Source organism: Centropristis striata, chromosome 20 (assembly GCF_030273125.1).
Source record: "Centropristis striata isolate RG_2023a ecotype Rhode Island chromosome 20, C.striata_1.0, whole genome shotgun sequence".
NCBI lineage: Eukaryota > Metazoa > Chordata > Actinopteri > Perciformes > Serranidae > Centropristis > Centropristis striata.
In genome coordinates, this window is record NC_081536.1 from 29,737,611 (window position 1) to 29,762,757 (window position 25,147).

Consider the following 25,147-nt stretch of genomic DNA (forward strand, 5'->3'; position numbering starts at 1 on the left):
CACCTCAAACCCTAGAAATATTGGAATTTCCTCCCAAAGGCTAAATCAGCATCAGAACAATAGCTGATGCATCCTGAAATTGTTATTTTTGTAACAGCATTGCCATATGAATTACTTTTTCATACAAGAATAAGATAACCTTGGTTTAAAAATGTTGACTTTCTTCTATATTTTTCAACTTATTTTTGGAAAAAATATATATATATAAAAAAAAAAAATAATATAAATATAATATGTAAAAATGTATAAAACTATTAAAAGAAATATATGCTTAAAGGATCACCCGTTAAAATGTGGCGCAGAGAGTTGTCTCAGCATCAAAATCTTGATATATCTTTGTTACTCTGTTATTTGATCATATAACTTATCCCTCTGAAATCTTGGGCTATTATGTCCGTTAAAAAATCTGTTAAAAATCTTCACCATGCCATGTTGGCATCATTTTTTTTTTAGCGTTACCATATGTCCTGATAATTTTTAACTTTGACTTACTTGATCAAAATTTTGAACCCAAAAGAAACAAAGGAAAACATAAAATCTCATCTTCAAAATTATTGTTTCACACACAGAAATGTACATGTTGCATATTTTTGAATATGAACACAGGTGGCAGTTATAACATATACCAGGTAAAATGAGGATAATACCTAGTTCTATATTTTTTTACACTAAATATATTTGATATTATCTCTGGTTTTACTTGGCTGAATATCATCAAAAAAAATCTGGTATGGAGTTTCAAGCCAGAACTTTAGAGGGAAACTGATGGAAAACTCAATGTTGCTTCATTTTTATGTCTTCAGGTCATGAAGAAGTAATGTGCAGGTGGTTTTATGGACTCCAGAGGGTTAACAGTGGCAAATGTCTCAGACTGCTCACCTGAGCCTTAAGAAGTGCCAGGATACTAGATAAAACTATTCAGTGCCTAACTTGAATCCACAGGTCAAAGAAGTAAAAGCGTCTGGATGGAGCAGGACGGCACAGGCCCTGTCCACTTTAATCTTCAGCTTATAGACTTTAAAACATAAGGATGCTCTTGCCTGAGGATCTTGATTTTCGGTTCACAAAGGGTTCAGATAAGATATAGCTTGGAGACAGAGCTAAGCGCAGCTTGAAAGTAATCTGTAAAATCTGGAGTTTGTGAAGACTGTGTGTCAGGTGTGCCACCTCATATTAGCCTCAAGCTGAGCGCTCTGCCAAGGACAAACAAACTTACAAGGAAATCAAGGGAACTGCAGCCATTCGACCTTCTGCATGGATCTAGGTCTTACTCCGTTAGAACTATATCACATATTAAGCCTCGGTTTCAACCTAAATTTAACCATAAATTAGAATATTCATCTTAACCCTTTGGAGTCTTGGGATGTTTTGTCCATTTTTTTAATACTTTTCATTCTGCAATTAAAAATGTTAACTATGCCATGCTGGTATCATAGTTTTTGTTTCTTTGGTAACACTGTACAATAACCAACTAAGTAATGTTTATAGATGGTTTATAGACCAGTTATTAACCATTCACAAAGTGCTAAACATATATAATCTTTAAATGTTTTCAACCAATATTTTAAAGGTATATGAATCATTTCAAAATCATTAACATACTTAATATGGTGTTAAAAATGTTATAATGAGTGCAAGTAAAACTATTAATAAACTGTTAATTATAATTTAATTGTTTGTTAATGGTAAAGTAACTATAAACTTACATTAATATACCACTAATTGTCATTCATAAATTATCTAGTTAGTTAAACATTAACAAATTGTGTATTTTCCATTCTAAAAGGCCTATAAACGGTTTATAAATTATGATTAAACATTAATAAACTATCTGTTTACCATTTATAAATGATGGTAATTGTAAAGTGTTACCGTTGCTTTTTATTTGAGTTTAAATTCAAGTCATCCAGAGTATTCAAGCCAGAACTTTAGATGGAAGTTAATGGCAAGACTCGACGTTGCTTCGTTTTTACATTGTAAAATCATTAAGAAGTAATGCACCGGCACTTTGGTGGACTCCAGAGGGTTAATGGGCACATACAAACTGCAAATCAATAAAGTAATGTGCACAGGCAGTACACGCAGCTGCATTAACAACCATGTATGTTCTTCCTGCTTTGTGCAAACTTTCCCTCGAAACATTATTTAACTCAACCAATGGTTAGATCTTTTTGGCACAATTGCTGCTACTTTTCACTTTAATATCTTTCATGTTTTTTCACCTTCATCTCTTTTTCTACTTTTCTCCAAATGGGTGTCATTGGGAGAAATGTTCAAACCTCTTTAAACATCTTTCAGCTGGGAGCCCCATTCAAACTTTAAATGGGTCACTGCACTTTATCACTTCACTTCAGCTTTTTTGATATCTTTTTTCTTCTTTTTCTCAGAAATCACTGTTTGGGTTTTAATGCTTCTTCTTTTTTGTAGTTTTAGAAACTTCATAATGGATGTGAGTTTAGCCAGCTAGATTGGGCCAAGTTAGTCATTGTGATCAAAATATATATAGCAACATGTTCAGACAAGCCTCCTTTAACTCAGAACATCTAACACATGGGAGTTTAAGTTCCCTTCATTTAAACATTATTTACGAAGAAATGTTCAGCAACTCCTGCAGAAACTCACAGTGCAACATTGCAGTTATGTAAAAGCTTCACTTGTAATTTATTAAGTTGGCATGTCATTATCTTTTCACGACCAAACTGATTGCACAACAGTTCACAGCCAGTGAAGACCTGCACAGGAGTCTGACTTGGAGTACACACTACATGATGGTTTCAGCAGAGTTTTGTATGACTTCTGAAAGACTGGGGATCATTGACTCAACAACTGATGAGGGATCACATACTGCATGATCTGTCAAACCGACTAAAGCAACTGAACACATCAAACCCTCATGGGGGCGACAGTGTAAAGAGTAAACAGACAGACCAGCTGGTGGCGGTAATCACCAATTTGTTGTTTGCTAAATAAAACTTCTATAAAAATAGGAAGAAGTAAACGAACAATCGGTTCTCTGCACAGCTATCTGCTCAGGAAAAAAAACGTATTTGGTCAATATACTCCTGCTACTGCCCATCGTCTTCTGACAACATGTGTTTGCAGTTGGGGTAATCAGCTCACACAACCCAGGTTGGGTCTGTTCCCCTCACACACTAATAGATTCTTGTGCCAACTAGCTGACTGTCTCCAACTAGTGCAGACTGGTGCAGACTTGCCCTACTGGGAGTCGTGGGTAAAATTTGACTAAAAATCTATCGTAGTGTTAGCCTGGCTGATGCCAGACTAATCACAAATGAGATTAGTCTGGAAACCAGCCATTCATTTCTCTGTAGAGGAGGCGTGGTTTACGATCATCCAGAGCCGTTAATTGGGCGCTACGAATGTCTATCATAAGCGTCTGTATGTAGCTCTTAGCCAATCGTATCAGTTATACCAGATGACGAATGTAGAGCGACAGAAATTGATGTTTACATAACCAGACTAGCCCATCTCTACTTTGAGACTAAAATGCTCAATTCTGCTTCTGCAACGTTTTTCTGCAGCATGTTCTGACTCTGGCTGCTCTGTAGTTTCAGCTCACAGTCTACTGGGTGTGTGTGTGTGTGTGTGTGTGTGTGTGTCTGTGAGAGTGGTGCTTGTTGCTTTGCTTCTCCAGTTCTCACTTTCTGCAAGATTATTTATTTTTACGCCTTATTCCCCCTCATGTCATTCAGTCACACACATCCACTGATTTTATGGTCAATAGACGAGCTGCTGGGGGTCTCTGGGCGGCTCCGCTGTCCCCCGGCTCGTAGCCAGATCACCGGCGTTACAGCAGCGAGCGGTAGCGGGGCTAGTTGGTAGATTAGGCTTTGGCCAAATCCTGTCGGAAACAAGGCTAAAACATCCTTTTTGGTGGTGATACAGGAGTGTAAAGTCAAACGTTGTTCTTCTTTTAAAATCAACTTTTGCTCTAAACTATTTAAAATGCCGTCTACAGCTGAAGAGAGTTTCGCGTCTCTGGCAGCCATGTTGGATCCGTAAGAAAACTACAAAACTACAAGCTTCCGTCTGTCGAGTAGTACGCGTCATCGTCTTGCCGTCCCTCCCCCAAACATACCAGATAAGAGGAGATGCAAAACAATTTTTGTCACCTGTTTTTTCTTTCAGAATCAGTGAGCCTATATCACATCATAATGAAAAGTTGTCTTCAGTTAAGGTCTCACAAACAATATAACAAACAAACAGACTCACTTTAATTTACATTAAAATGCAAACAACAACAGTTAAATGAAATGAAAGCAGGAGTGCAAAACTGCTTGAAAAAGTAGTGAGAGTTTTTGGCCTTGTTTGGATATTGCAGTGGGAATAAAACCGTTTAAATAAAAGTTCTCTTTTTGGCCAGAGGTGCTGTGAAGCAGCTCCCTGGTGGGAGTAGAAAGGAATGGTGAAGAGTGTGTGAAGGGTCCTCTGTGATGAAGTCTGCATTTCTTTTTTCACAAGAGAGAACTGAGTTTGAGTGGTGCCGGTGATTTTGCTTGATGATTCTTGTGGGTTTTTTTTCCCTTTTCTCTGTGAGGAAATTGGAGCAGGATGTTTGAATGTGAGAACTGATTTGAAGAGTGAACAGTGTGCTGCTTTTAAAATGTCCTGTTTGACATTAAAAGCTTTCAGCCTCCTCAGCAGAAACATGCACTGTCTGGCCTCTTTTGTGGACGCCATGTTGTGCATATTGTGGGAAGGACAGGTGGTGGTCGATCTCAGCGCCCAGATATTTAAAAAATCCTCACCTGTTCTGCCAGCCTGAGTGGTCCAGAGAGGTATCCTGCAGCACAGCTCTCTGCTCATGTTTAAATCTCCTGGAACTGGAGGACCATGTATGTGGACGGGAGAGCTCGTCTCTCAGACGGGCCACCACAGCCACGACATCAGCATATTTAAGAAGTGACAATTTGTTGCTATTGCAGGTGATTTTGATTGTGTGTGTGTGTAGAGAGAAAAGGATGGGTGCAACAAGATCTCCAACCTAAACGACAGAACAGTTTGTTAGTCAATACCACCCATAACGACCAGAGACTGCATCGAGTTCAGCGTTACACTCTTCGCCATCTTGTGTCGCCATCTTTTTTCCGATACGGGGAGCAGACCATATCTGGACTGTGGAGGAGGAGAGGGATCTGATCACTGACTACAGCCTCTCTACACCTCAACCTGACTGAGAGAAGCTGCTGCTAATTCATGTTAGCATTAACTGGAGCATTAACTGTTAGTTTTGGCAAGCAAAAAACAAAAAAAAATGCATGTTACTTACCTAAGAAAAATTAACAGCGACTCCTTGGAGTGTCTGTTAGTCCAACCAAACGCTGAACAAGACATTTTTACTGAAAAAACGTTCAAATAAACTGTCATTAAGTGAAAATACAGTGAAATGGTCAAAGTTATTAGACCAAACCGCGAAACGTCCTCTTTTTATATCTATATAATGCCCCCATATGATTCTTTATCTTCTATTTTCTTCTAAATTGGGCCATTATTAGAACTATTGACATAATTGTATTAAATAAGTAAAATTTTTTTTTACTAGTGATTGAGACCATAGTGTTGTCCTAAAAATTTTCTGAGGTAATAAATCAAGTGAGAAGATTTCTCATTTTGCACTGAAATGAATGGACAGATTTTTTTTTTTAGCCAAACTTAGCACCCCCTGCTGGAATTTTCAGTAGAATGCAGCTTAAGGCACTTCCTGGTTTGCCTCCCTGCTCAGACCTGGAGGTTACCGCCTGATAACGACAAATGGGCAAAAAACTTCCTGGTAAGGTGTTATAAAAGACGTTTTAAACAGTAAATAAATGCAAGTAAATGCCAAAGGTAAGTTAGTAACAAGGGTGAGGTGACTGCCGGGAGTTGAGTAAAAATCTGATGCACAAAACATGAGGCACGGACGTTTAGTGATGTTAAATCACATCTTTTACTTTTGTTTTCTCATGGGACATAAACTCTGTTGGGTGAAAGTCCAACATTTGTTTGATTTACGTGGTCATTTTAAGGGGAGACCAGCAAACTGTTGTTTCTCTTTACTGTTATCAATGTTGTTATCGTTGTTGTTGTTTTTTGTTCTCATCTTCAGAATCAAATGAGGAAAAGTTGACATTGGATGGCCTCTTGAAGCTGTGTAATGTAAAAGCCAAATGTGCTTTTGCTATTTACATTTGTAGCTTTTAGCTTTTAGGTATAGGGGAGGACACTTTGTAGTGGTTCTTGTATTTAAGTTTATTTTACAGCATAGTTTATGAAGCCAGAACAGGACAAAGGGAGTATATGGTTGTGTGAAACACTCAACGTTTGCTGGGTGACAAGAACCTGCCCTGTGGGACCCCAGTGTTCAAAACAAGGTTGCTGGATTTTAAATTTAATGGCACTATTTAGTTACAATCACATGTTCCCAGCAGCCATCTGACTGTCTCCAGCTACAGGACGCCTCGCTGGTGGAGCAGTGCTTACTGTTAGAGGAGGGTTAAATAAATAAATGGAAAGAGCAACACAATTAATAGTTGACAATAGTTTCCCTAAGTTTCAGACTCTCTATTGCCTCAATTTGGCAATCCAAGATGGTCTGCTAGTCATTTTTAACTTAGTACAAAAGATTTGCTGCTCCCACAAGCAAACACATTGATTTAACTGAAATTACTTTGTGTTTTGTTGAAAATGCATACAAATGATCATTATTACTTTTTGTGTATTAACAATGGTCTCTTCTGCCATGAATAGAAGCATTGAAATATAACAGAATGCAACAATAAACATTTAAACAAACTACCATAAAATTGCATTATACAAATATACAATAGAAAACTATTTAAATATAGTCCTTTGGCACTTATTTTGCTAATTGCTCTATTAGCACTGGCTCATGAATTACTGATTATTGTTTACTGACTCCACAGAATGTATTGTTGAGGAGAAACAAGTCTGATTTTTAGTGTATAAATGTTGCTTTTAAATCTTGTTTTACTTATTTAATTTCTTACCAGTGCCTTCGGGGAACCTCCATGCAAATGAATTGCATTTGTTTATTTTGTGCCTACGCACCCAGAGTCACATTGATTTCTGTCTGCAGGCAATCAATTACCAAAATATCTGAACACAGTGCAATGAGCACAGGGTTAATGTTGTTTTAGGAGCGTGTGTCATACACAGCGGGCTATTAATGCTGAATTTATTTCACTCTGTTGTTACATTTCTATCGCACGCCACAATTAAATCTGTATTTACTTTTTTCTAATCTAACTTTAAGAGGATTTTTTACATTTTTTGGCATGTGAATATATAGACAAATACCCCGTATAACCGGGTAGGTCACGACAAAGGCAGCAGAACTATCCAGCAGTGGCCTGTTATAGAAAATGAGCTTTTCTGATTAGCACCGCAGGGCCCTTTGTTGGAAGTATTTGATTAAGCAATGAACTGCGGAGCTGCTCTAAGTGAGTCGATCTTTCTCTATCAATCAGGTTTTACCACCCTATCATGTATTCCACAGGTGATCCGCAGAGTCTGTCTGTCATTGCCGCATAATTGAAACCGCTCTGTCTCTATCATGAACAAGACTTTCCTGAGCCTGCTTCTACTAAGCTTAGATCTGAGACTCGTGTGTGTGTGTGTGTGTGTGTGTGTGTGTGTTTATAATGCTGTAAAGCTATTATTGATGGCGGCATCTCTGCACAAATCATAAAAATCTTCTCCTGCTTCCCTCCGGATGGTCTGTCAGTGTTAAAAAACCTCAGTGCCAGAGGCATACGGTGCATGCTAGTCCCTATCTCAGAGATTAAAACATCCATTATAGTTCACACACACACACACACACACATTCACACAAATATCCATTAATATATGCCATTACATGCTCCCTTTGCACCACAAATGTCCAGACTCTGCATGAAGGCACTGTCAAAGCAATGATTACTTTTGCCTGTTGTATCTGACAGCGTTTATGGAGCTCGAGAGCAGTTTCTTTGCCCGCAGCTATGCAAGAAAACATTAGGTTTATATTGATGACCTCTATAAACAGTCAGTATTGCTGTGTGACACATGCACATAGTTTCCGGTTTTTCATAAAGCATTCTTTGTGAAGCCTGCATCTAAAAGGGGACGCCGAACCACGCAGCACCAGCTTCCACAGATTGGAGGCAATCTTCCCTGTTTGAGCTGATAGGCAGAGCTCTTCTTTGTCTAGAATGGATGAATAACTTAAACGCCGCACTTTTTCTGTCTGTAACTGTTAAATCAAAGCACTGTTAAGTCGATGAAATTGGAGATTCCTTGACTTACGACAGGCAGGGAGGATACTGCCATTAAACATGAATAAATCAACATGCAAGCCTGAACAGATCCTTCACTGTTTGGATTATTGTGTCCTACTTACTTAAGTTTTATTTTTTTACTTGCAATATTACCTAATGCACTGTTCCCAGGGAAGGGCTCTCCCACCACTGACCTCCACATTGGTGGTTACCTCCATGCTAAAAGAGACGCTAAAAACCTTGGGGTGACTCTCGACAATCTGCTGTCCCTCTCCACAAACATCACCGCCACCACCAGATCTTGCAGATTCTTGCTGCAGAACATCAGGAGAATCCGCCCGTTTCTCACTCAGAAGGCAGCTCAGGTCCTGGTCCAGGCACTGGTCATCTCACGCCTGGACTACTGCAACTCCCTCATGACAGGTCTGACTGCCAAAGCCATCCGACCTCTGCAACTCATCCAGAATGCAGCTGCTCCATTGGTCTTTAATCTTCCGAAATTTTCACACACAACTCTCCTCCTCCCTCCCTTCACTGGTTACCGGTGGCTGCATGGATACGCTTCAAGACTCTAGCTCTGGCGTACTCCGCTGCTAATGGTTCAGGTCCTGCTTACATCCAGGACCTTGTCAAACCCTACACCCCTGCTCGTCCTCTCCGCTTTGCATCAGCCAAACAGCTGGAGACTGTCGTGGCAATTTTGACAACTGCACTAAGTTAATGGGTGAGCTGGCCAAACACAAAGCACTCAGTACTCTGTTCAGTAAGTTTTATTAGCACATTCGTATTCCATATACCGCACAATCCCAAATGGCTCCTTCACAGTACAACAAAGTCCCATACACCGCTCGACTCATATCTGTTGTAGTTCCCAGCATTGATTCTTCAGCAAGTCTCAATGTGGTCCTATCTTCCTGCCCTATACATCACATCAGGACAGAGCCCACTGAACCACATGTTCCCTTCAATCATGGTGTTATCAGAGTTAAATTCACAGAGTCAGTTCCCACAATGCCTTGCGTCTTGAATACCAAGTAGGTCACCGCCTACTTCATGTCCCACCATGCAGGAAACACCAAATTTCCTTCACATGACCCCCACCCTGCGTGGGTCAACTCGCCTCAAAACCACCTCCAGACTTTTCTCTCTCCTGGCTCCCAAATGTGGGAAGACCCTGCCTGACACAGTTAAACATGCCACATCAGTAGCCATTTTTAAAAACAGATTAAAAACCTATCTTTTTTCAACAGCATCAGTTGAACTGTGTGCGTGCGTGTGTGCATGTGTGGTTGTGGGAGTGGGTGCACATGTGTGAGTCAGTAGGTGTGTATGTGGTGAATATGGCATAGCTTGTCTACCTGCACTCTTCAATTAATTCGTAATTAATTTTTTTTAATTGTTTGTTTGTTTTCTTTTGTTTTTAACTGTAATTATGTATATCCATTGTGAAGCACATTGAGTTTGCCTTGTGCATGAAATGCGCGCTATAAATAAAGTTGAATTGAATTGAATGGTGGAAGGAGCTCCCCACCAACATCAAGACCTCAGACAGTCTTTACATCTTCCGCCGCAAGCTGAAGACCTACCTCGGTTAAGTCATGGTCGCCTATATCTGTAAAAAAAAAAACCCAGAAAAAAACCCTCTATTCTTCTATTTCTTCTCTTCGTTAGCATATAGCACTCATGTAGCGATTACAGTTGGCTCTTAAAGTTATGGACTTAAATCCTGTGGTCTAAGGCTAGTACCATCAGGTTTAATGCACTTATTGTAAGTCGCTTTCGACAAAAGCTTCAGCTAAATGACATGTAATGTAATGTAATGTTAGGCTCCTATCAGACAGAGCCTGTTTTAGCAGCCTGAGATGGCTTTTGGTGAAGTGAAGTGTTTTGTTCATTGCTTTCGCCTTGCTGATGCTTCGTGTTTTTCTGCCGTGAACCTCACACTGCTGCGAGAGCACCTTGGTCTCCAACTGAAAAAACTTCCACTCAGAAGAAGCAGATGAACACCAAACGTGAAGCAGCCTTTCACCCTCAGTCAGAGCCAGAGCCAGCTCCTTCTGCCTGTCCATTTTTTATGCTATCTAAAAAATTAAAAGGCACAGATCTGTGAGTTTGCCTCACAGAAAAATCTATAAAAAAATGCAACTGTCAAAAGAAATGCTCCGACAGATCAGGTGTCTTCAACAAAAAGGGCAATGCCTATGGCCTTACAGGGAGGTTCAAAGTCTCAGAAAGTTGAGACACACTGGCCTTTCTGTGTAAAAGATTAGAGTTGCTTTAATACCTCTTTAGTTATTTTTGTTTGGGGAAAAAACAACAGCATTCACACTAAGTACAAACTGAATTGTCATGGAAGTTGCAATATTAACTGAATTTATTCAAACAATGTCTAACACTGTATTGAAGCCCATAATAAATTGAGTATGTTCTACCTTTCTCTTAATTTACATGTCTACTACAATAATTGTTTATTAGTATGGCTTAATATATCAGCATCAATGCTCTATCAGTGCTTAACGCTGTGTAACTGAAAGTGCTGTTCTGCATTATAAGACATATTAAGGTAGAACTAATTTATGTATGAACCAGTTGTCAGCACTTTGGTCATGTTAATTGAAGCTTTAAATATTAGTCCACCCAATGCTTATTTGCAATGCAATAAGTAGCTATAATTTTATTCAGACTTCTGATGTTTCTGGATATTTGTGAACCGGTCAGAGCCATTTAGGAAAGAATGATTGGCACTGTCAGATTCAGAGACAATCAAATGTTGCAGCTGCTCCCTGAGCTCAACTGGGATCATTTTAAAAGTGCCTGCAGCAACTTTGTGTCATTCCGCAGAGACATTTGGCCAATCTTAAATTTGTGAAGAAACTTATGAAACTGAAATATCAATATAGCAAAATCCACACTTTTGCAGAACAACATGCACTGCAAAAAAGGTGTGTCTAAAAACAAGATAAAAACACTACATCTGAGGGAAATGATCTTGCAGTATGGACAGATAATTTCACTTGACAAGATTTCTTAAATTAAGATTGTTAAATCTAGAAATAAGCATGTTGTAAGCTTAAAATAAGAAATTAGCTCTTAAAACAAGATAGATCTGTGGTATAGGACTAGGTGTTGATATCCCTCAATAGATTACTACCTAAGGCACCGATGAGACACGAGTGAATGATGGCATCCTTTGGGTCGTCAAGTGGGCGCCCTCTTCCACCGGTGTTTCGCTGATTGACCCATGACACCTCCAGAGGGTTCAGCAGTGAGACCCAGCGTCCCCCTAGATGCCTTCAACTCACTTGAAGGCCCAGGTCGGATCTATCTCTTTATCCACAGCCACTGGCTTCCCTTCCCAGCAGCCCTAGAGAGGTCCTTGACTGCTTGCCTCTGGGCCTTCCCCCGCACTCCCATCTCCCCGAGTAACCTGGATGTTGTCTGCAGCCTACCTTGACTGGGCGTATCCTTGCTTTCCAGCCTTGTTGTTGAGCATCTGCAGCGAGGTCAGCATACCTCAGCTTCTTCCGCTCGTAGACCTGCTCCACTGCACCCTCCCAGGGCACCGTGAGCTCTATGATGTAAACAAGCTTTGGCGAAGGTGACCACAGAACAAGGTCTGGTCGCAGATTGGTGGATACAATCTCAGATGGGAAGCAGAGATTCTTGTCGAGGTCTGCCAGCAGCTTCCAGTCCCGTGCTCTGCCCAACTGCCCAGTGTCAGCTCTTATGGTGGCGAGGCTGGCTTGTCCCTCTCGGACAAATGGTGCTGGCTGCCAACGGGATGACGGGGGAGGAAGGGCATTCACACTTGTCCGTTGACTTTCCAGCACTGCTGCAAGACACTTTAGCACCTGGTTGTGCCGCCAGGTGTATCGGCCTTGGGTGAGGCTGGTCTTGCATCCCACTAAGATGTGCTTCAGCGTTGCTGGACTTGGGCATAGGGGGCACGTGGGGTCTTCGCCATACCACTGGCTCAGGTTTGCTGGAGAGGGCAAGATAAATGATGTAACAATTCTAAGTATAAAATTATTTTTATCTTGGTAAGAAACAAATATTTGTCAGTGCATTCTGCTTGGGCCAGTTCATCGCTGTTTGCAGCTTTAATTTATCTTGTTTTAAGAGTTTTTTTTTATTTTGAGCGTTCAACATGCTTATTTCTAGATTTAACGATCTTAATTTCAGAAATCTTGTCAAGTGAAAATATCTCGCCATGCAGCAAGATCATTTCCCTCAGATTTAGTGTTTTTATCTTGTTTTTAGACACACCTTTTTGCAGTGTGGACACAGTCTTTGTGTCTGAGTTCCTAATGAACTTGCCTGCTAATCATCTGCATTTTTGCTGCAGCGGAGGGGTCGATATACAATTTAAAACCAAGCTAAGAAAGGAAGTATGTCATGTTTTTATAAGTACAAATCAGCCTTCAAACGTCTGAATGGTCACATAACCAAGGCAGCAACTGTGACACTAATGAGGTTGGTGTCCTGCAGAGGGTCCTGAAAAGGGATTACGCCAGTGACAACCTTGTTAGTCAGACATCAAACTCAGAACTTTGGCTTTAGACATAAAAGTACGTTGTGCACGAAAATAGGTCTCTCTTACCTTATGCTAAAGTCTAAAAGTTCCTGTCTAGACGATGCCGAGATAATGCTGAGGAGAGAAAACTGTCACCGCCGGAGAGATGCAAACCACAGATAGGTTTGTGTGGGAGATAAGAAATCAAACCAGCAGCACTCTCCTTACATCTTTAATGCTTTTAAAGTTTAAAACCTAAAACACATTCTTGCCATGCCCCTGTGTTCTTTTGAGTTCACAGCAAATCGTTGCTGCTGTGGAGCTGAGTGAGTGTGCCTTGTCAACCGGATTCTCAAGTGCAGAACAAAGAACTGTTTTGTTTCATTGCATATTTGTTTCTCCAGAGATGAGGATGAACACGAAGAGAGTTAAAAAGGGAGAACCTGGGACTTACGGAGTACCACGATAGTGCTGCGGATTTAGATATCCTGTCATGACAGATAGCACAAGAGAAGAGGGAAGGAGAGGGGACGAAGACAGGATCATTGTGGATGACAAAGGATTCAGAGGGGATGAAAAGCAATAAAGAGAAAAATACAGGGCAGTATAGAAAGAATGTTCAGAACATGAAGGACAGAATTCACCATAGTAACTTATTCACTCCACATACAAAGATAAAAGTAGCTTGAGCTGAGTACAGAAGAATGTGAACCATTAAAACTTTGATTTCATATAATACTCTAAAAAGCACATCTTTCCTTCAACATACTGGCTGTTTCTGTGATGTTGAATATCTTTGTGTCTTTATTCCAAAGTACGGAGAACTTATAGATTTACTGATCAGTGTTTCCACTGGATGAGTCCAGGCTTTGAAAAAGCTTATTAATTATTAATGTCACGGCATTTCTGTCTTATCTGATGACGGCACTTCTAGAGGAAATCACGCAGAGATGCATTGATGTGTACATTGCATTACAGGCTGTTATCACAAAGCCAGTTTTGTTTTTTTTTTCAAATGATTTAAGGCTCTATAATAAATGGTATCTTCTGCTGTAAAGCAAAGTGTTGAAGTGAGATTTTGAGTTATGCAGGCGTCATTGTTTTGCCGTTGCAACTATCTGAATTGCACTCAAGAGAAAGCAAACCTTTTTGACTTGTGGTACCTTAGAATGAACGCAATAAAAACAGAGGCAGCGTGAAGGGACTTCTCTGATCACACAGGAGGAGCCAGCCAATCACAGAGCGTTCCTGACAGACTAAAGATGCTGAGAGGATGTCTGAAGGACAGTGTGGACAAACCATAGGACACAGACTCGTTTCTTTTTCCATTCTTTTATCATGTTTTCTTTTTGTGCTGATTCCTACATTACCCACAATCCCTTTAGGTTTCACAGCAGACAGTCAGAGAGTTTGTTTTAGCATCGTTAGCTGAAACTTCAGGTCGAACACACTAAACTGTATTTTGGGAAATGCTTATGTTTGTCAGATGAGTTCTTGTTACTGTATGTTCAGGATGTGTTTTGGCTACAAATATGTAATAAATGCTTTATAACACACTGTCACGTAGTTATAAACATAACTAACAAAAAAACACAAAAGTGTTTATTAATGTGCAGTATTTGTCAACAACTCTACAAATCTACACGAGAAATGATCGTTGTTTACCCACGTGTCAATAAATGCATTAAATTCAGCATTTTGAGTTTATATTATCAGTTTAAACATTATATATCTTGTTTTTGGACTGTTTTCAGTTGCATGTAGGTAGAAAAGGATTTGCAAATGATTTCATTATTTTACATTATCACAGCATCCTAGCATTTTTGGAAACCTAAATACAACAGAAAGCACATAAACTGTCCAGCATATGATAATTGCCTTTTACCTAACACCATAAATACAACCTGGTCTCACAGGAATCCCTGAAATAGCCACGGATTTGCTTAACTAAAAATCCGTGGAATAGCCACGGAATCACTCAAATTTCCGTGAAACTGACACAGATTTCGCTACAATGCAAGTTAATGACATATCCCGTGGCTATTCCAACATACAAAGTGATTATGTACATTCACTGAGTGAATATTTAGAAAATAAAACATATATTTCTCGCTAGAAATGTGATCAAAATCCATTTTTATGCAGAAACTAAGTCAAAATATTGATTTTTTTTTTTCACTAAAAATGAGAGAACTCTCCGCCATGTTTTTTGTTCTGACCGCCGGGACCTTGAAAGTCACGTGACTTGGAACAAACCAATAGGAAAATATATCCATGGAATATCCACGAGATATGACTGTCATTAACTTGCATTGTAGCAAAATCCGTGTCAGTTTCACGGAAATTTGATATATTCCATGGCTATTCCACAGATTTTGAGTTAAGCGAATCCGTGGCTATTTCACGGATAAATACATCCCCAGTGCTGCAGTCTTTCCCAGGACGGCTTTCACTTTTTGCCTCCTGCTTTTTCTTTGGCACGTCTGGACCTCAATGGCACCATTGCTAGTAAATTTGCGACAGAGCCTGAAGCCTTATGATCTTGATTTTATCAAACTATCAGCAGCCTGCCTCTCCTCTCCACACGGCACAACTCACCTCAATCCCAGAAAAAGCGAGAATAACGTTGAGGAAGGTGGAAGAGGGCAGAAATAGATGTAACAAGACTCCATTTAGTCTCTGACAATCCGCTCCCTGAATCAAGGCAGCAGGCACTCCTCACCCCGAGGCTCTCAATGTGTGAGAGAGAGCTCAGGGAGTTAAATAGAAGAGATCTAAGAAATCTCAATATACCCGCTTTACAAGGAGGAGAAGTTTTATTCTGAGTGGGAACACTTTGTATCGCATGATTTAAAAATAGATTATTTAACATCATCGGTTCATCAGAAGGATTCCATTACATGTTAACTGCAACAAAACGTCACTGTTGTACTTCTTTGTTTCCGCAGTACTGCAAACGGTCCTCCCAGTCTCGCCAGGGAAACGTTTGTGAGTCAACTTTTGCACACTGCAACATCTCCACTACAACATCCAACAGCTCCCGAGGCACAGCGAAACATCACAGGTATGACATTTAATTGCACAAACAGTCACATACGGGTGTAACATTACACCAGAGATGCAGCCTCTCCCTCCTCTCACTGCAGGAACTATAATAATGCAAATTATACAAACAATAGGCAACTTCAGTGTCCTCTCCTATAATCAGCAGGGACGCAGTGAAGAGAGAAATTGAATTATCCACATTACAGTGCAGCCAAAGCTAATTGCTGATTCACGGAAGAATGATAGTAATTATAATTAAGGCTACAAACATGTTAATAAGCATATCTATAACAGTCATGAAGGCAGAGGAGATGGGACAGAGATAAAATGGGAAGCACATGTGCGAAGATTTTTCATTTATAAGCCAACACAGCCATGTAAATCCCTGTGAGCTTTCTTCTCACACTGCTCAGTGTGTGTGTGTGTGTGTGTGTGTGTGTGTACTTCTGACAGAGTTAGAACTCACATCTCTGCCAAGGCTGAATTTTCTGTAACAGTACACAGGAACAAACACTTTCACAGAGCATGAGCCAAAGAAAGGAGCTCCTGCAGGACGGGCTCGTACGTCATTGGTATTCTGTGTTTATACTTTTCACCTCTGCCACAGCTTTTGTGCTTAGTGAGAGAGGAGAGGCATCCTGATTTGGCAACAAGACCTCCAACCTGAACGACAGAATAGACCGTTTGTCAATACCTCCCATAACGACACAAATTAGTAGTTCACGGTACAGAGCGGAGCATTCTAAAAATATGACACACGTCATTATAAATCCATTATACATACATGACTTTTGCAATTTTGTTAAATTGGTGTTTTTCAAATGGAAATTATTATTTAGTGGCTCTAATAAGTCTCAATTGTTAAAATATGTGATTTTCCAATGTAATCTGGTGGTTCTAACAACTCTTTTAAAGTTAAACCTTCAAAATAAGACAAACATAGTTACACATATACTCAAATTGTTAATTCAGTGTATCACTACGCTTCTAATACACGAGGTTATTTTTGACCCATGTGTGTAAACTTGATGTAATAATACAAAAACTATGTTTCTTCATAAAGTATGAAGGAAAAATGGATATAATGATCTGTTGTAATAATAATAAAAAAGATATTCAAACACACAGCCAGCATGAAATAACATGGGAAATGATTGCGGGTCATTTTTGACCCATGTTGTGTATTAGAAGGTGTTAATATGTTGTGCATCAAAGGGTTAAAGGATATACATCCGTCATTATACATCCATGTATGGTTACGGTTGTAACAAAAAATCTGCAGTTTTTGTGAATTTAGGCTACAAAACCAATGGGTTTAGGGCGTAAAACTTCCTGGTTTGGTGTTATAAAAGACAGTTTAAACAGTAAATGCTGAAAGTGAAGTAATTTGCACTGCAAAAAGCCACCTCTCAAAAAAAAAAGTACAAAAATGAGGTGTATTTTGCTTAAAATTAGCAAAATTGTCTGCCAATGGAAAATTTGTCTTGTCAAGACTTTCCAAAACAAGTAAAAATATCTAATCTTAACAAACCCAAAAATACCTTAGAATTAGTGTATTCTAACTAATAAAAAGTGTTTTTTTTTATTGTTGTCGTTAAATGTTTCATGTTAAACGTTTAAATATCAAGTGTCAATTTACAGCTATGTGCCAATATTCTAGTTAATTACATACATACACAACAATACACACTTCTATTGTTTCATTGGTAATAAAACTATTGATTCCATCTGGCTGCTTGTTTTAAGTATGTGAAGAGGTCAAATTATGTCAAAGTTATGATTTCTTAGTTATGCTTGAAATAAGAAATTATTACTTTGAAATATCAGTTTTATACTTGCAAGTGTTGATAAAACAGCTTTGTAACTTTTGATATTCTAGTTTCAAGCATGTATTTACTCAGTATAGGTCATAAAATCTCAGTAACAAGCTGTAATATCTTATTTAGATAATTAAGGACCAAAAAACTTAAAACAAGTGAAACAGTCGAACATAAAAGATGCTGACTAAGAAGAGTTATCTTATCAGATAAAAAAATAAGCATATTTCCCCTTGATCTAAGATATTAAATCATACTTAGATTTCAGGTTTTGCAGTGAGGGTGACGTGAGTTATGGAAGTTACATAAGAAGTTGTTTACTTTTGTTTTCACACATGACATGAACTCTGTTCTCCTGGTGAAAGGTTTTTTTTTACCCATTCGCCCCAAGTGAGACATCCGCCATTTAAACTCTGCATCACTGTCCATCATTACTACTACGGTGGACAACCATCTGTTTTTTTCAGATACCGTTATGACAAGATGACAAGATAATTAATTTTTCTAAAAAATATATCTATAAACTGGGGAAGACAGTCTAAAACATAAATAACCAGTCTGGATTTTGGATTCAACGTGAGATAAACCTTGTTTTAAAACTTTATATCAAATAGCTAAAAATGGACCCATAATAATTGTTGGACTTCACTCTCCTTCGTCAGTGTTCAGCTGCAGACATTCACACCTGAGAGCCTCTCGCTACACTCAGGTTTCTGACTCTTAACTGCTAAGCAACTCCACTGGAGCAGCTGGGGGTTAATCAGCTTTTTTTCAAGGGGATCCAGGCAGTAGTTGAGAAGAGATTTTCCAAGACAAACTAAAAATACAATCAGACAACCTTCAAACCAAAAAGTCCACATCTCTAACCTTTTGGTTAAAGTCCTGCAAGACTTTTATTTCTTCTTTTTCTTTCCCTCTCGGTGAAGAGATGAGCTGATCACAAGATTATGGCTGGCAGTGTGTTCCTCTTACCACAAATGACATTCTTAGTGGGCGATCAGGGTTTATTTATTTGCAATCGCATCGGCTTAGGCAGAGACTTGGACACTATTGTCAGAATAGCAGAGTGAATTGGGAAACCACAGTCCAAAATAGCCAAAAAGAAACTGGCTAAAGCTAATTCTGTGTTTCCGAAATATCTCGTTTAAATGCCTTCATACAAACCTCTGTCGACACTATTAAGTGCCTGACTATAAGCAGGGCTCCCAGTTGTTATGGCTAAGAAGTCCATTTTTAGAGGCAAATCTCTCCTTCAGAACAGCAGAGTTAATATGAATGAGGGCCTAGAGAGGACATTTTCTACTTCAGGAAAGTAAGTCAAAATGTACTCAAACATTTTCTGCCTCTATGTAAGCAAAGAGGACATGCAGATGAAACCATGCTTTCAAATTACTTGAATACAAGTGATTTATCTATGAGCAACTTTTTCTTAACCCTTTGATGCACAACATGGTCTAAAGTGACCCGACTAAGTTTTTATATTCTATATAAAGTTGCAATAAATTTATTTCATCATTCAGTGTTGCAGGTTTTCCTCAAATATCTTGTTTTTGACCATCATACGTCTATTTTTTTGTTTTCATTTCTTACTTTTTGAATAAAAACCCTTTTTTTTCACTACGCTTCTAATGCACAATGCATGTGTTTATATGTTGTGCGTCAAAAGGTCACCAATTTAAAACCTGACAAAGAAGACACAAATATTAACTATCCTATTTTGTTAAATTGGTGTTTTTCAAATGGAAATGATTATTTGGTGGCTCTAATAAGTCTCAAATGTTAAAATATGTGATTTTCCAATGTAATCTGGTGGTTCTAACAACTCTTTTAAAGTTAAACCTTCAAAATAAGACAAACATAGTTACACATATACTCAAATTGTTAATTTAGTGAATCACTTTTTGTATCACTACACTTCTAATGCACAAGGTCATTTTTGACCCATGTGTGTAAACTTGATGTAATAATACAAAAACTATGTTTCTTCATAAAGTATGAAGGAAAAATGGATATAATGATCTGTTAAGCCCTAATGGGCTAAATGTGGTACCCCTAAAATTGCATATGGGCCCAGTTTGCCCCTCAACAATAGTCTCTTCCTCTCCAAGCTGGACCAGATGATTAAAAATCAGTTAAAACTGAATAAAGCGGTTTCATTTTAAAAGTCAATATTTCTCCGACACTGTTGATCAAAGCTGTCACTTACATACTTACATATCTGACAGATAATTCTCTTGGATACTGCATTAAACAATATCTCTTTTTTCTTCCTTTTTTATTCAGAAGTGGTTCCTTGTCTCACAGCCCGGATCAGAGGACCCGAGCCACCCATTGGTCAGCTCCACGCAGGACCCCGCCCATAACCAGGGGAAGGCTCAACCCAATTGGAGGATCCAAGTATTCAGGCCCCGCCTACCAACACCTTCAGGAAGTCGACTCATGTGAGAGAGAGAGTGAAGCACAGAGAGGGTGAGGAGATGCACTATTCATGACTTCACATATTTTCAAATAAAGACACAACTTAATCATAAAGATGTCACTGCGAGACATTTCAGTTGTATTTAGTCTGGAATGTGCATAAACGTTGATATTTATCTATGGATATTTGTGTGTAACGCAGACCACTGAAGCCTCTCAGTGTGCAGACAGACAGAGACTCTAGGTGTAATTACAGCTTAAAGATCTAGAGTATTTTAAGGTTTTATCCTCACTTTCTTCTCTCTTTCCTTCTGTCTGTCTCCACTTTACTTCTTTGCTTTATCCTCCATGTGCTGAGTCATTTCAATGAAAGCCACTAACTGAAAAATACAGGCCTGCCATGGACAAAGCTTCGGATTTCATTTCAAGAGTGGAAATTTCAAAGCCAATTCTCCGATTTTTTCCCCCCCCCGAATAAGAGAGACTGCATTTCTTTTCTGTTTTTTAACCTCCTTTACTTTCTGCTTCATCCCTTTGTTTTCCAATCTGCTGAGCAAAGATAAAAACAAGGTCACGTTATGTTGTGGTCTGCAGTACAGTGGCACAAGTTCAAAGGAAATGCTTCGCCTGGTGCTCGTGCTTTTAAGGACACGATACAGGCTGCACATCCAGATTCTCCACTCTCTTTTTATGTCTGACGTCTTGTCAGGCCCGCGCTAAATTCTGATTCTCAGCTTTTTTTTTAACGTGTGATGGCTTAGGATGTAGACGACAATTAAATCCTAGCATTTAAATCTTCTCAGGCAAAAAAAAACAGCGTATGCGTAGCAGCCAGGGGAAATGCAAATGATCAGTGCAAATGATTAGCAAGAAATGTATTCAGTGTGAAAGGCGCTGTGCTCTGACCCATTTCTGGTGGGTCATGAGTCAGTGCTTTACCCACCTGGACTGGCAAGCCTCACTTCAGGCGTTCAGGTCCCAGCGGTCCCGGCTCAGGATAAAGCTCCACATGACCTACATGCATACTAATAGAAGGAGGAAGAGCAGATAGACATAGCTGGGCAAAAAAAAAACCACCCTCCCACATACAGGGAGCACAGAAATAGCATGAATACAGTAAATTCAGTGGTGTGCCACATGGGGCGGCAGAGTGGGGACTGCAGGTGTCCTTTTTTCTCAGAACACTTAAATTTTGTTTTAATCTTTATTTAAGCAGGATATTTCATGCTTCATTATTGCCCGAATGTCACTAAAGAGGGCACACATGAGCTGCTTAAGTGTGCATCTCCTCAACACAAGTGCTCTTCCACAAGCTGCCCCAGTGCCACTCAAGTGCCCCTCTGGTGATCCCAAGTGTCCTCTGGTCACCCAGAGTCCATGTCCAAGTGGCGGTCGGGTCACCATAAGCGCTCTCTGGCTGGCCCAAGTGCCCTTAGGTCGGACCAAGTGCCCCCGAACGGCCCCTGTGGCCACCGATGAGCTTTAGTGCTCACTGGTCGGCTCAGGTGCCCTCAGGTTTGGCGTAACATGTTCTGGTTGGCCCAGATATCTTCTGGATGATCTGTAATGTCCTCAGGTCGAGCCGTGTGTCGTCTCAAGTGCCCCTCTGGTTGCCCCAAGTGTTCTCCGTGACCTGTACTAGTCGGCATATTTGTCACATGGTCACCCGAAGCACCCTCTGGTTTAGCCAAATGTCTTCTAATCACTAAATGAGTCCCTTGCTGCCCAGGTGTTGCTCTGCTTAGACCTCTTTTTTATTTTTGCACCTGCCCCTAGAGAATCTGTGCACAGCTCTGCACAGAATAAAACAACATGGTCTCACATGAATCCGTGAAATAGCCACGGATTTGCTTAACTCAAAATCTGTGGCATTTGGCTACAATGCAAGGCAAGGCAAGGCAAGTTTATTTGTATAGCACAATTCAACACAAGGTTATTCAAAGTGCTTTACATACACATTAAAAACAGCAAGACATTATTGAAAACAGTAGAAACAGTCAATTAAAACAGGGAAATTGAAATAAAAATATAAATAGGATAAAATAAGATACAGCAGGATAAAAAAAGAGAGTTAAAATAATAAAAAGCACAAGTCAAACATTGTGTAGTTAAAAAGTAAGGGCAGTAGAGTAGAGCAGATAAGTGTTAAAGTTAAGAGTACGCTGCAGTAAACAATAGTGTTTTTAGTCCTGATTTAAAGGAGCTGAGCGTTTGGGCAGATCAGATCTAGCAGATCTATCTCTGGATCTCAGATCTACAGGTAGTATGCAAGTCATATCCCGTGGCTATTCCAACATACAAAGTGATTATGTACATTCACTGAGTGAATATTTAGAAAATAAAACATATATTTCTCACTAGAAATGTGATCAAAATCCTGTGAGACCAGGTTCGAATAAAAACACCCCTTCTATAAAAAACACACATTTGTGCACAGATGGTGCATGAAAATCTGACAAATTTTGGGACGTGCAGATAAACAGGTTGTGCTAAAAGAGCAAGAGGTCATGCTCATCACTCGCACACACACTGAATCGATCAAAATGTCACCCTCTCACCTACTTCAGCTCTAAATGTGGAGATTTACAAAGCAGCAGATGGACAGGCAGACTCCCTTTCCCATAGTATGGTAGCCTGGGTTGCCATGGAGACATTTGACCATGACTGCATGGAGACTGAGGCAGAGCTGCAGAGACAGAGACAGAAATAGAGAGACAACCCGTTTGAATCCGTTCTGACACGGACGGAAAGCGTTCAAAAGTCGAGTAAAAGAATAAAGAAACAGCAGCAGTGAAAGGATGTGATAGAGGAGTGTGCAGATAGCAAATGACAGTTAGAAAAGGCTTTAAAGAAAGGTTGCCCGTTCTATTCCACGCCTGTTAGAGAAGCCTAGTGTTATCTCAACAAAATGGCTGACAGGGAGACAGAATGTCCTATGTTGTTACTACTATTTTAAGATAAAGCTGTCTCCAAAATGGCTGACGGAGAGACACACACAGTTTTGTATTTTTGTCCACCGTTTGCAGTATTTCTGCAGAAAAATCCTCCCTCACTAAGTTTGTTTTGCGATATATATTATATAAACAGCCTTCAGTTAGAGGGATCTGTGTGTGTGTGTGTGTGTGTGTGTGTGTGTGGGCGGACGGACTATACATGTATGCATAAATGATCACGTGTTGCTTCTCTGGAACATTTCCCAGTGTTACAAGGTCGCTGCATTACATTACATGAAAATTTAACTTTGACGTTAGCAGCAAACAGAAGAGATATATTAAGAAATTATCCGTGGGGGGGATGGATTAATGAAAATGACTGTTAACACTTGTACATGTAATGAGCTCCTGTAAAAGATAAAAGCCCAGTCACTTATCTCACCTCACTTGCTCACAATCTCTCTGTAATACCCCTCTAGCTGCTCCCTCGTCGCTCCAGGGTCTATATTTGAACTCTGCTTCATAGATTTTTGCAATCTGATTGTGTTTCAACACATCAAAAGAGAGATTTGTCTGTGAATGTTATCTTGGGAATTAGCACCCTCGCATCATCCTCTCTTATCGCTCGCGGGATCCTCTCTGTGGGCCCGCTAAATCTCCACTGTGGTTTTTTTGGTGAGGTTTTCATTTCTCTGAAAAATACTGCGGCGATAAAAGGACGATGTGATTTCCTTTGAGTCTGAAAAGGCACCTTCTCCTCCCACAACTATTTTTGCGCGCCTTGATGGAGTGTGGGTGATGTGGTATTACAACGGAGAGGGACTCCAAGTTGGATTTCGACATGGCAGAAAAACCTAGCCTTTGCAGAGGATTATGAATTATTACACAAAGATAATGAGGCTGGGCTGTGGAATGCAGCTGGATTTAGACACTGATAGCGCTGACTGGCACGGTCAGTCTTAGAAAGAGAGGGAAAGAGATTATGTCTCTTCTCTGTGAAGTTGGGTCAAGACCTGGATACAGACCTGAGACTTGGTGTTCTGTTGCTTAACTTAAACCCAGATGCAGAGAGCACACCATCAGAGTGAATATCAGACAGAACAAGAACAAGAAAATGAAACAGTAAGGTATATACAGTGAGTTTAACAGTGAGAGAAAGGATGAGCCATCAGTGCAAATGTCAGGAAACACCATAATAAATAGTATAGACGAGTATACTGCCCTACAAAGTCTTACTGCAGTAATAATAATAATAATAATAATACATTTTATTTGGAGGCGCCTTTCTTGGCACTCAAGGACACCGTACAAAAAAGATAGAAAAGATTAAGCAATAAAATACAATAAAATACACAGAATTAATAACAATTCAATACAAAACAGAGTCAATGTTCCTGAAATGTCCTGTAACTAAATTTTTGGTCGAAATTGAGTTAAAACTAAAAATGAACTCCTTGATGTCTGTTTTATCACATGACTTCAGATTTCAATTTTGTTTTATTTAAGAGAAAAAAATATTTAAAAAACACAAAAATCAAACTCAAATCCAAAGCAGTAATTGCACTTACCACGGCCTGATTTGTATATATATATATACTATTTTAAACATAAAAATAATAGAAATTATAAGAAAGGTTTAACATTACTTCATGATATTAAGTCTAAAATAAATAAATCTTTGAATCGAGTTGTTAAACACTTTTAAATACACTGATAACAATATCTATTTGAAAATGTTTATTCACTGAAAACAAAATATAAAAGCTGAAAGAAGACAACAACACTGTAGTAACTGCACTCTGTTTATCATCACTATTAGAACCTTTTACAGCAGAACCAGAGTGCAGTAACTTTTTGGGGTCAAAGGTCAAATAAATCATCATGATTTCTGAGCATAAAAAATGACATCATCAATTCATGTAGAAATAACTGTCATATCACTTACCTACCTAGCTGGCCAGTTAAAAAACGTTAAAGCATTTTTTTCTCAGTTTTACCCTTTTGTGTAGTTACTGCAGTTAGACTTTGTAGGGCTGTATAGACGAGTGTAGAATTGACATTGAACTGTTGGCCATGGTTATTAGGCTGGTCAATAACAAAATGGCCATTGCTGTTAGCTGTTATGTTGACAAATCACATCAGTGG

At 39.3% G+C, this 25,147-nt stretch overlaps 1 protein-coding gene across 1 annotated transcript in view; it reads left to right on the forward strand.

Moving 5' to 3' along the window:
- The window catches only part of LOC131993429 (pro-neuregulin-3, membrane-bound isoform), a 495,301-nt gene that overhangs the window by 466,732 nt on the left and 3,422 nt on the right, over positions 1-25,147 (forward strand). The window contains exons 7-8 of the mRNA XM_059359337.1: positions 15,738-15,853; positions 19,935-20,120. Coding sequence (XP_059215320.1) covers positions 15,738-15,853; positions 19,935-20,120 — 302 coding nt within the window. The remainder of the gene's footprint in view (positions 1-15,737; positions 15,854-19,934; positions 20,121-25,147) is intronic.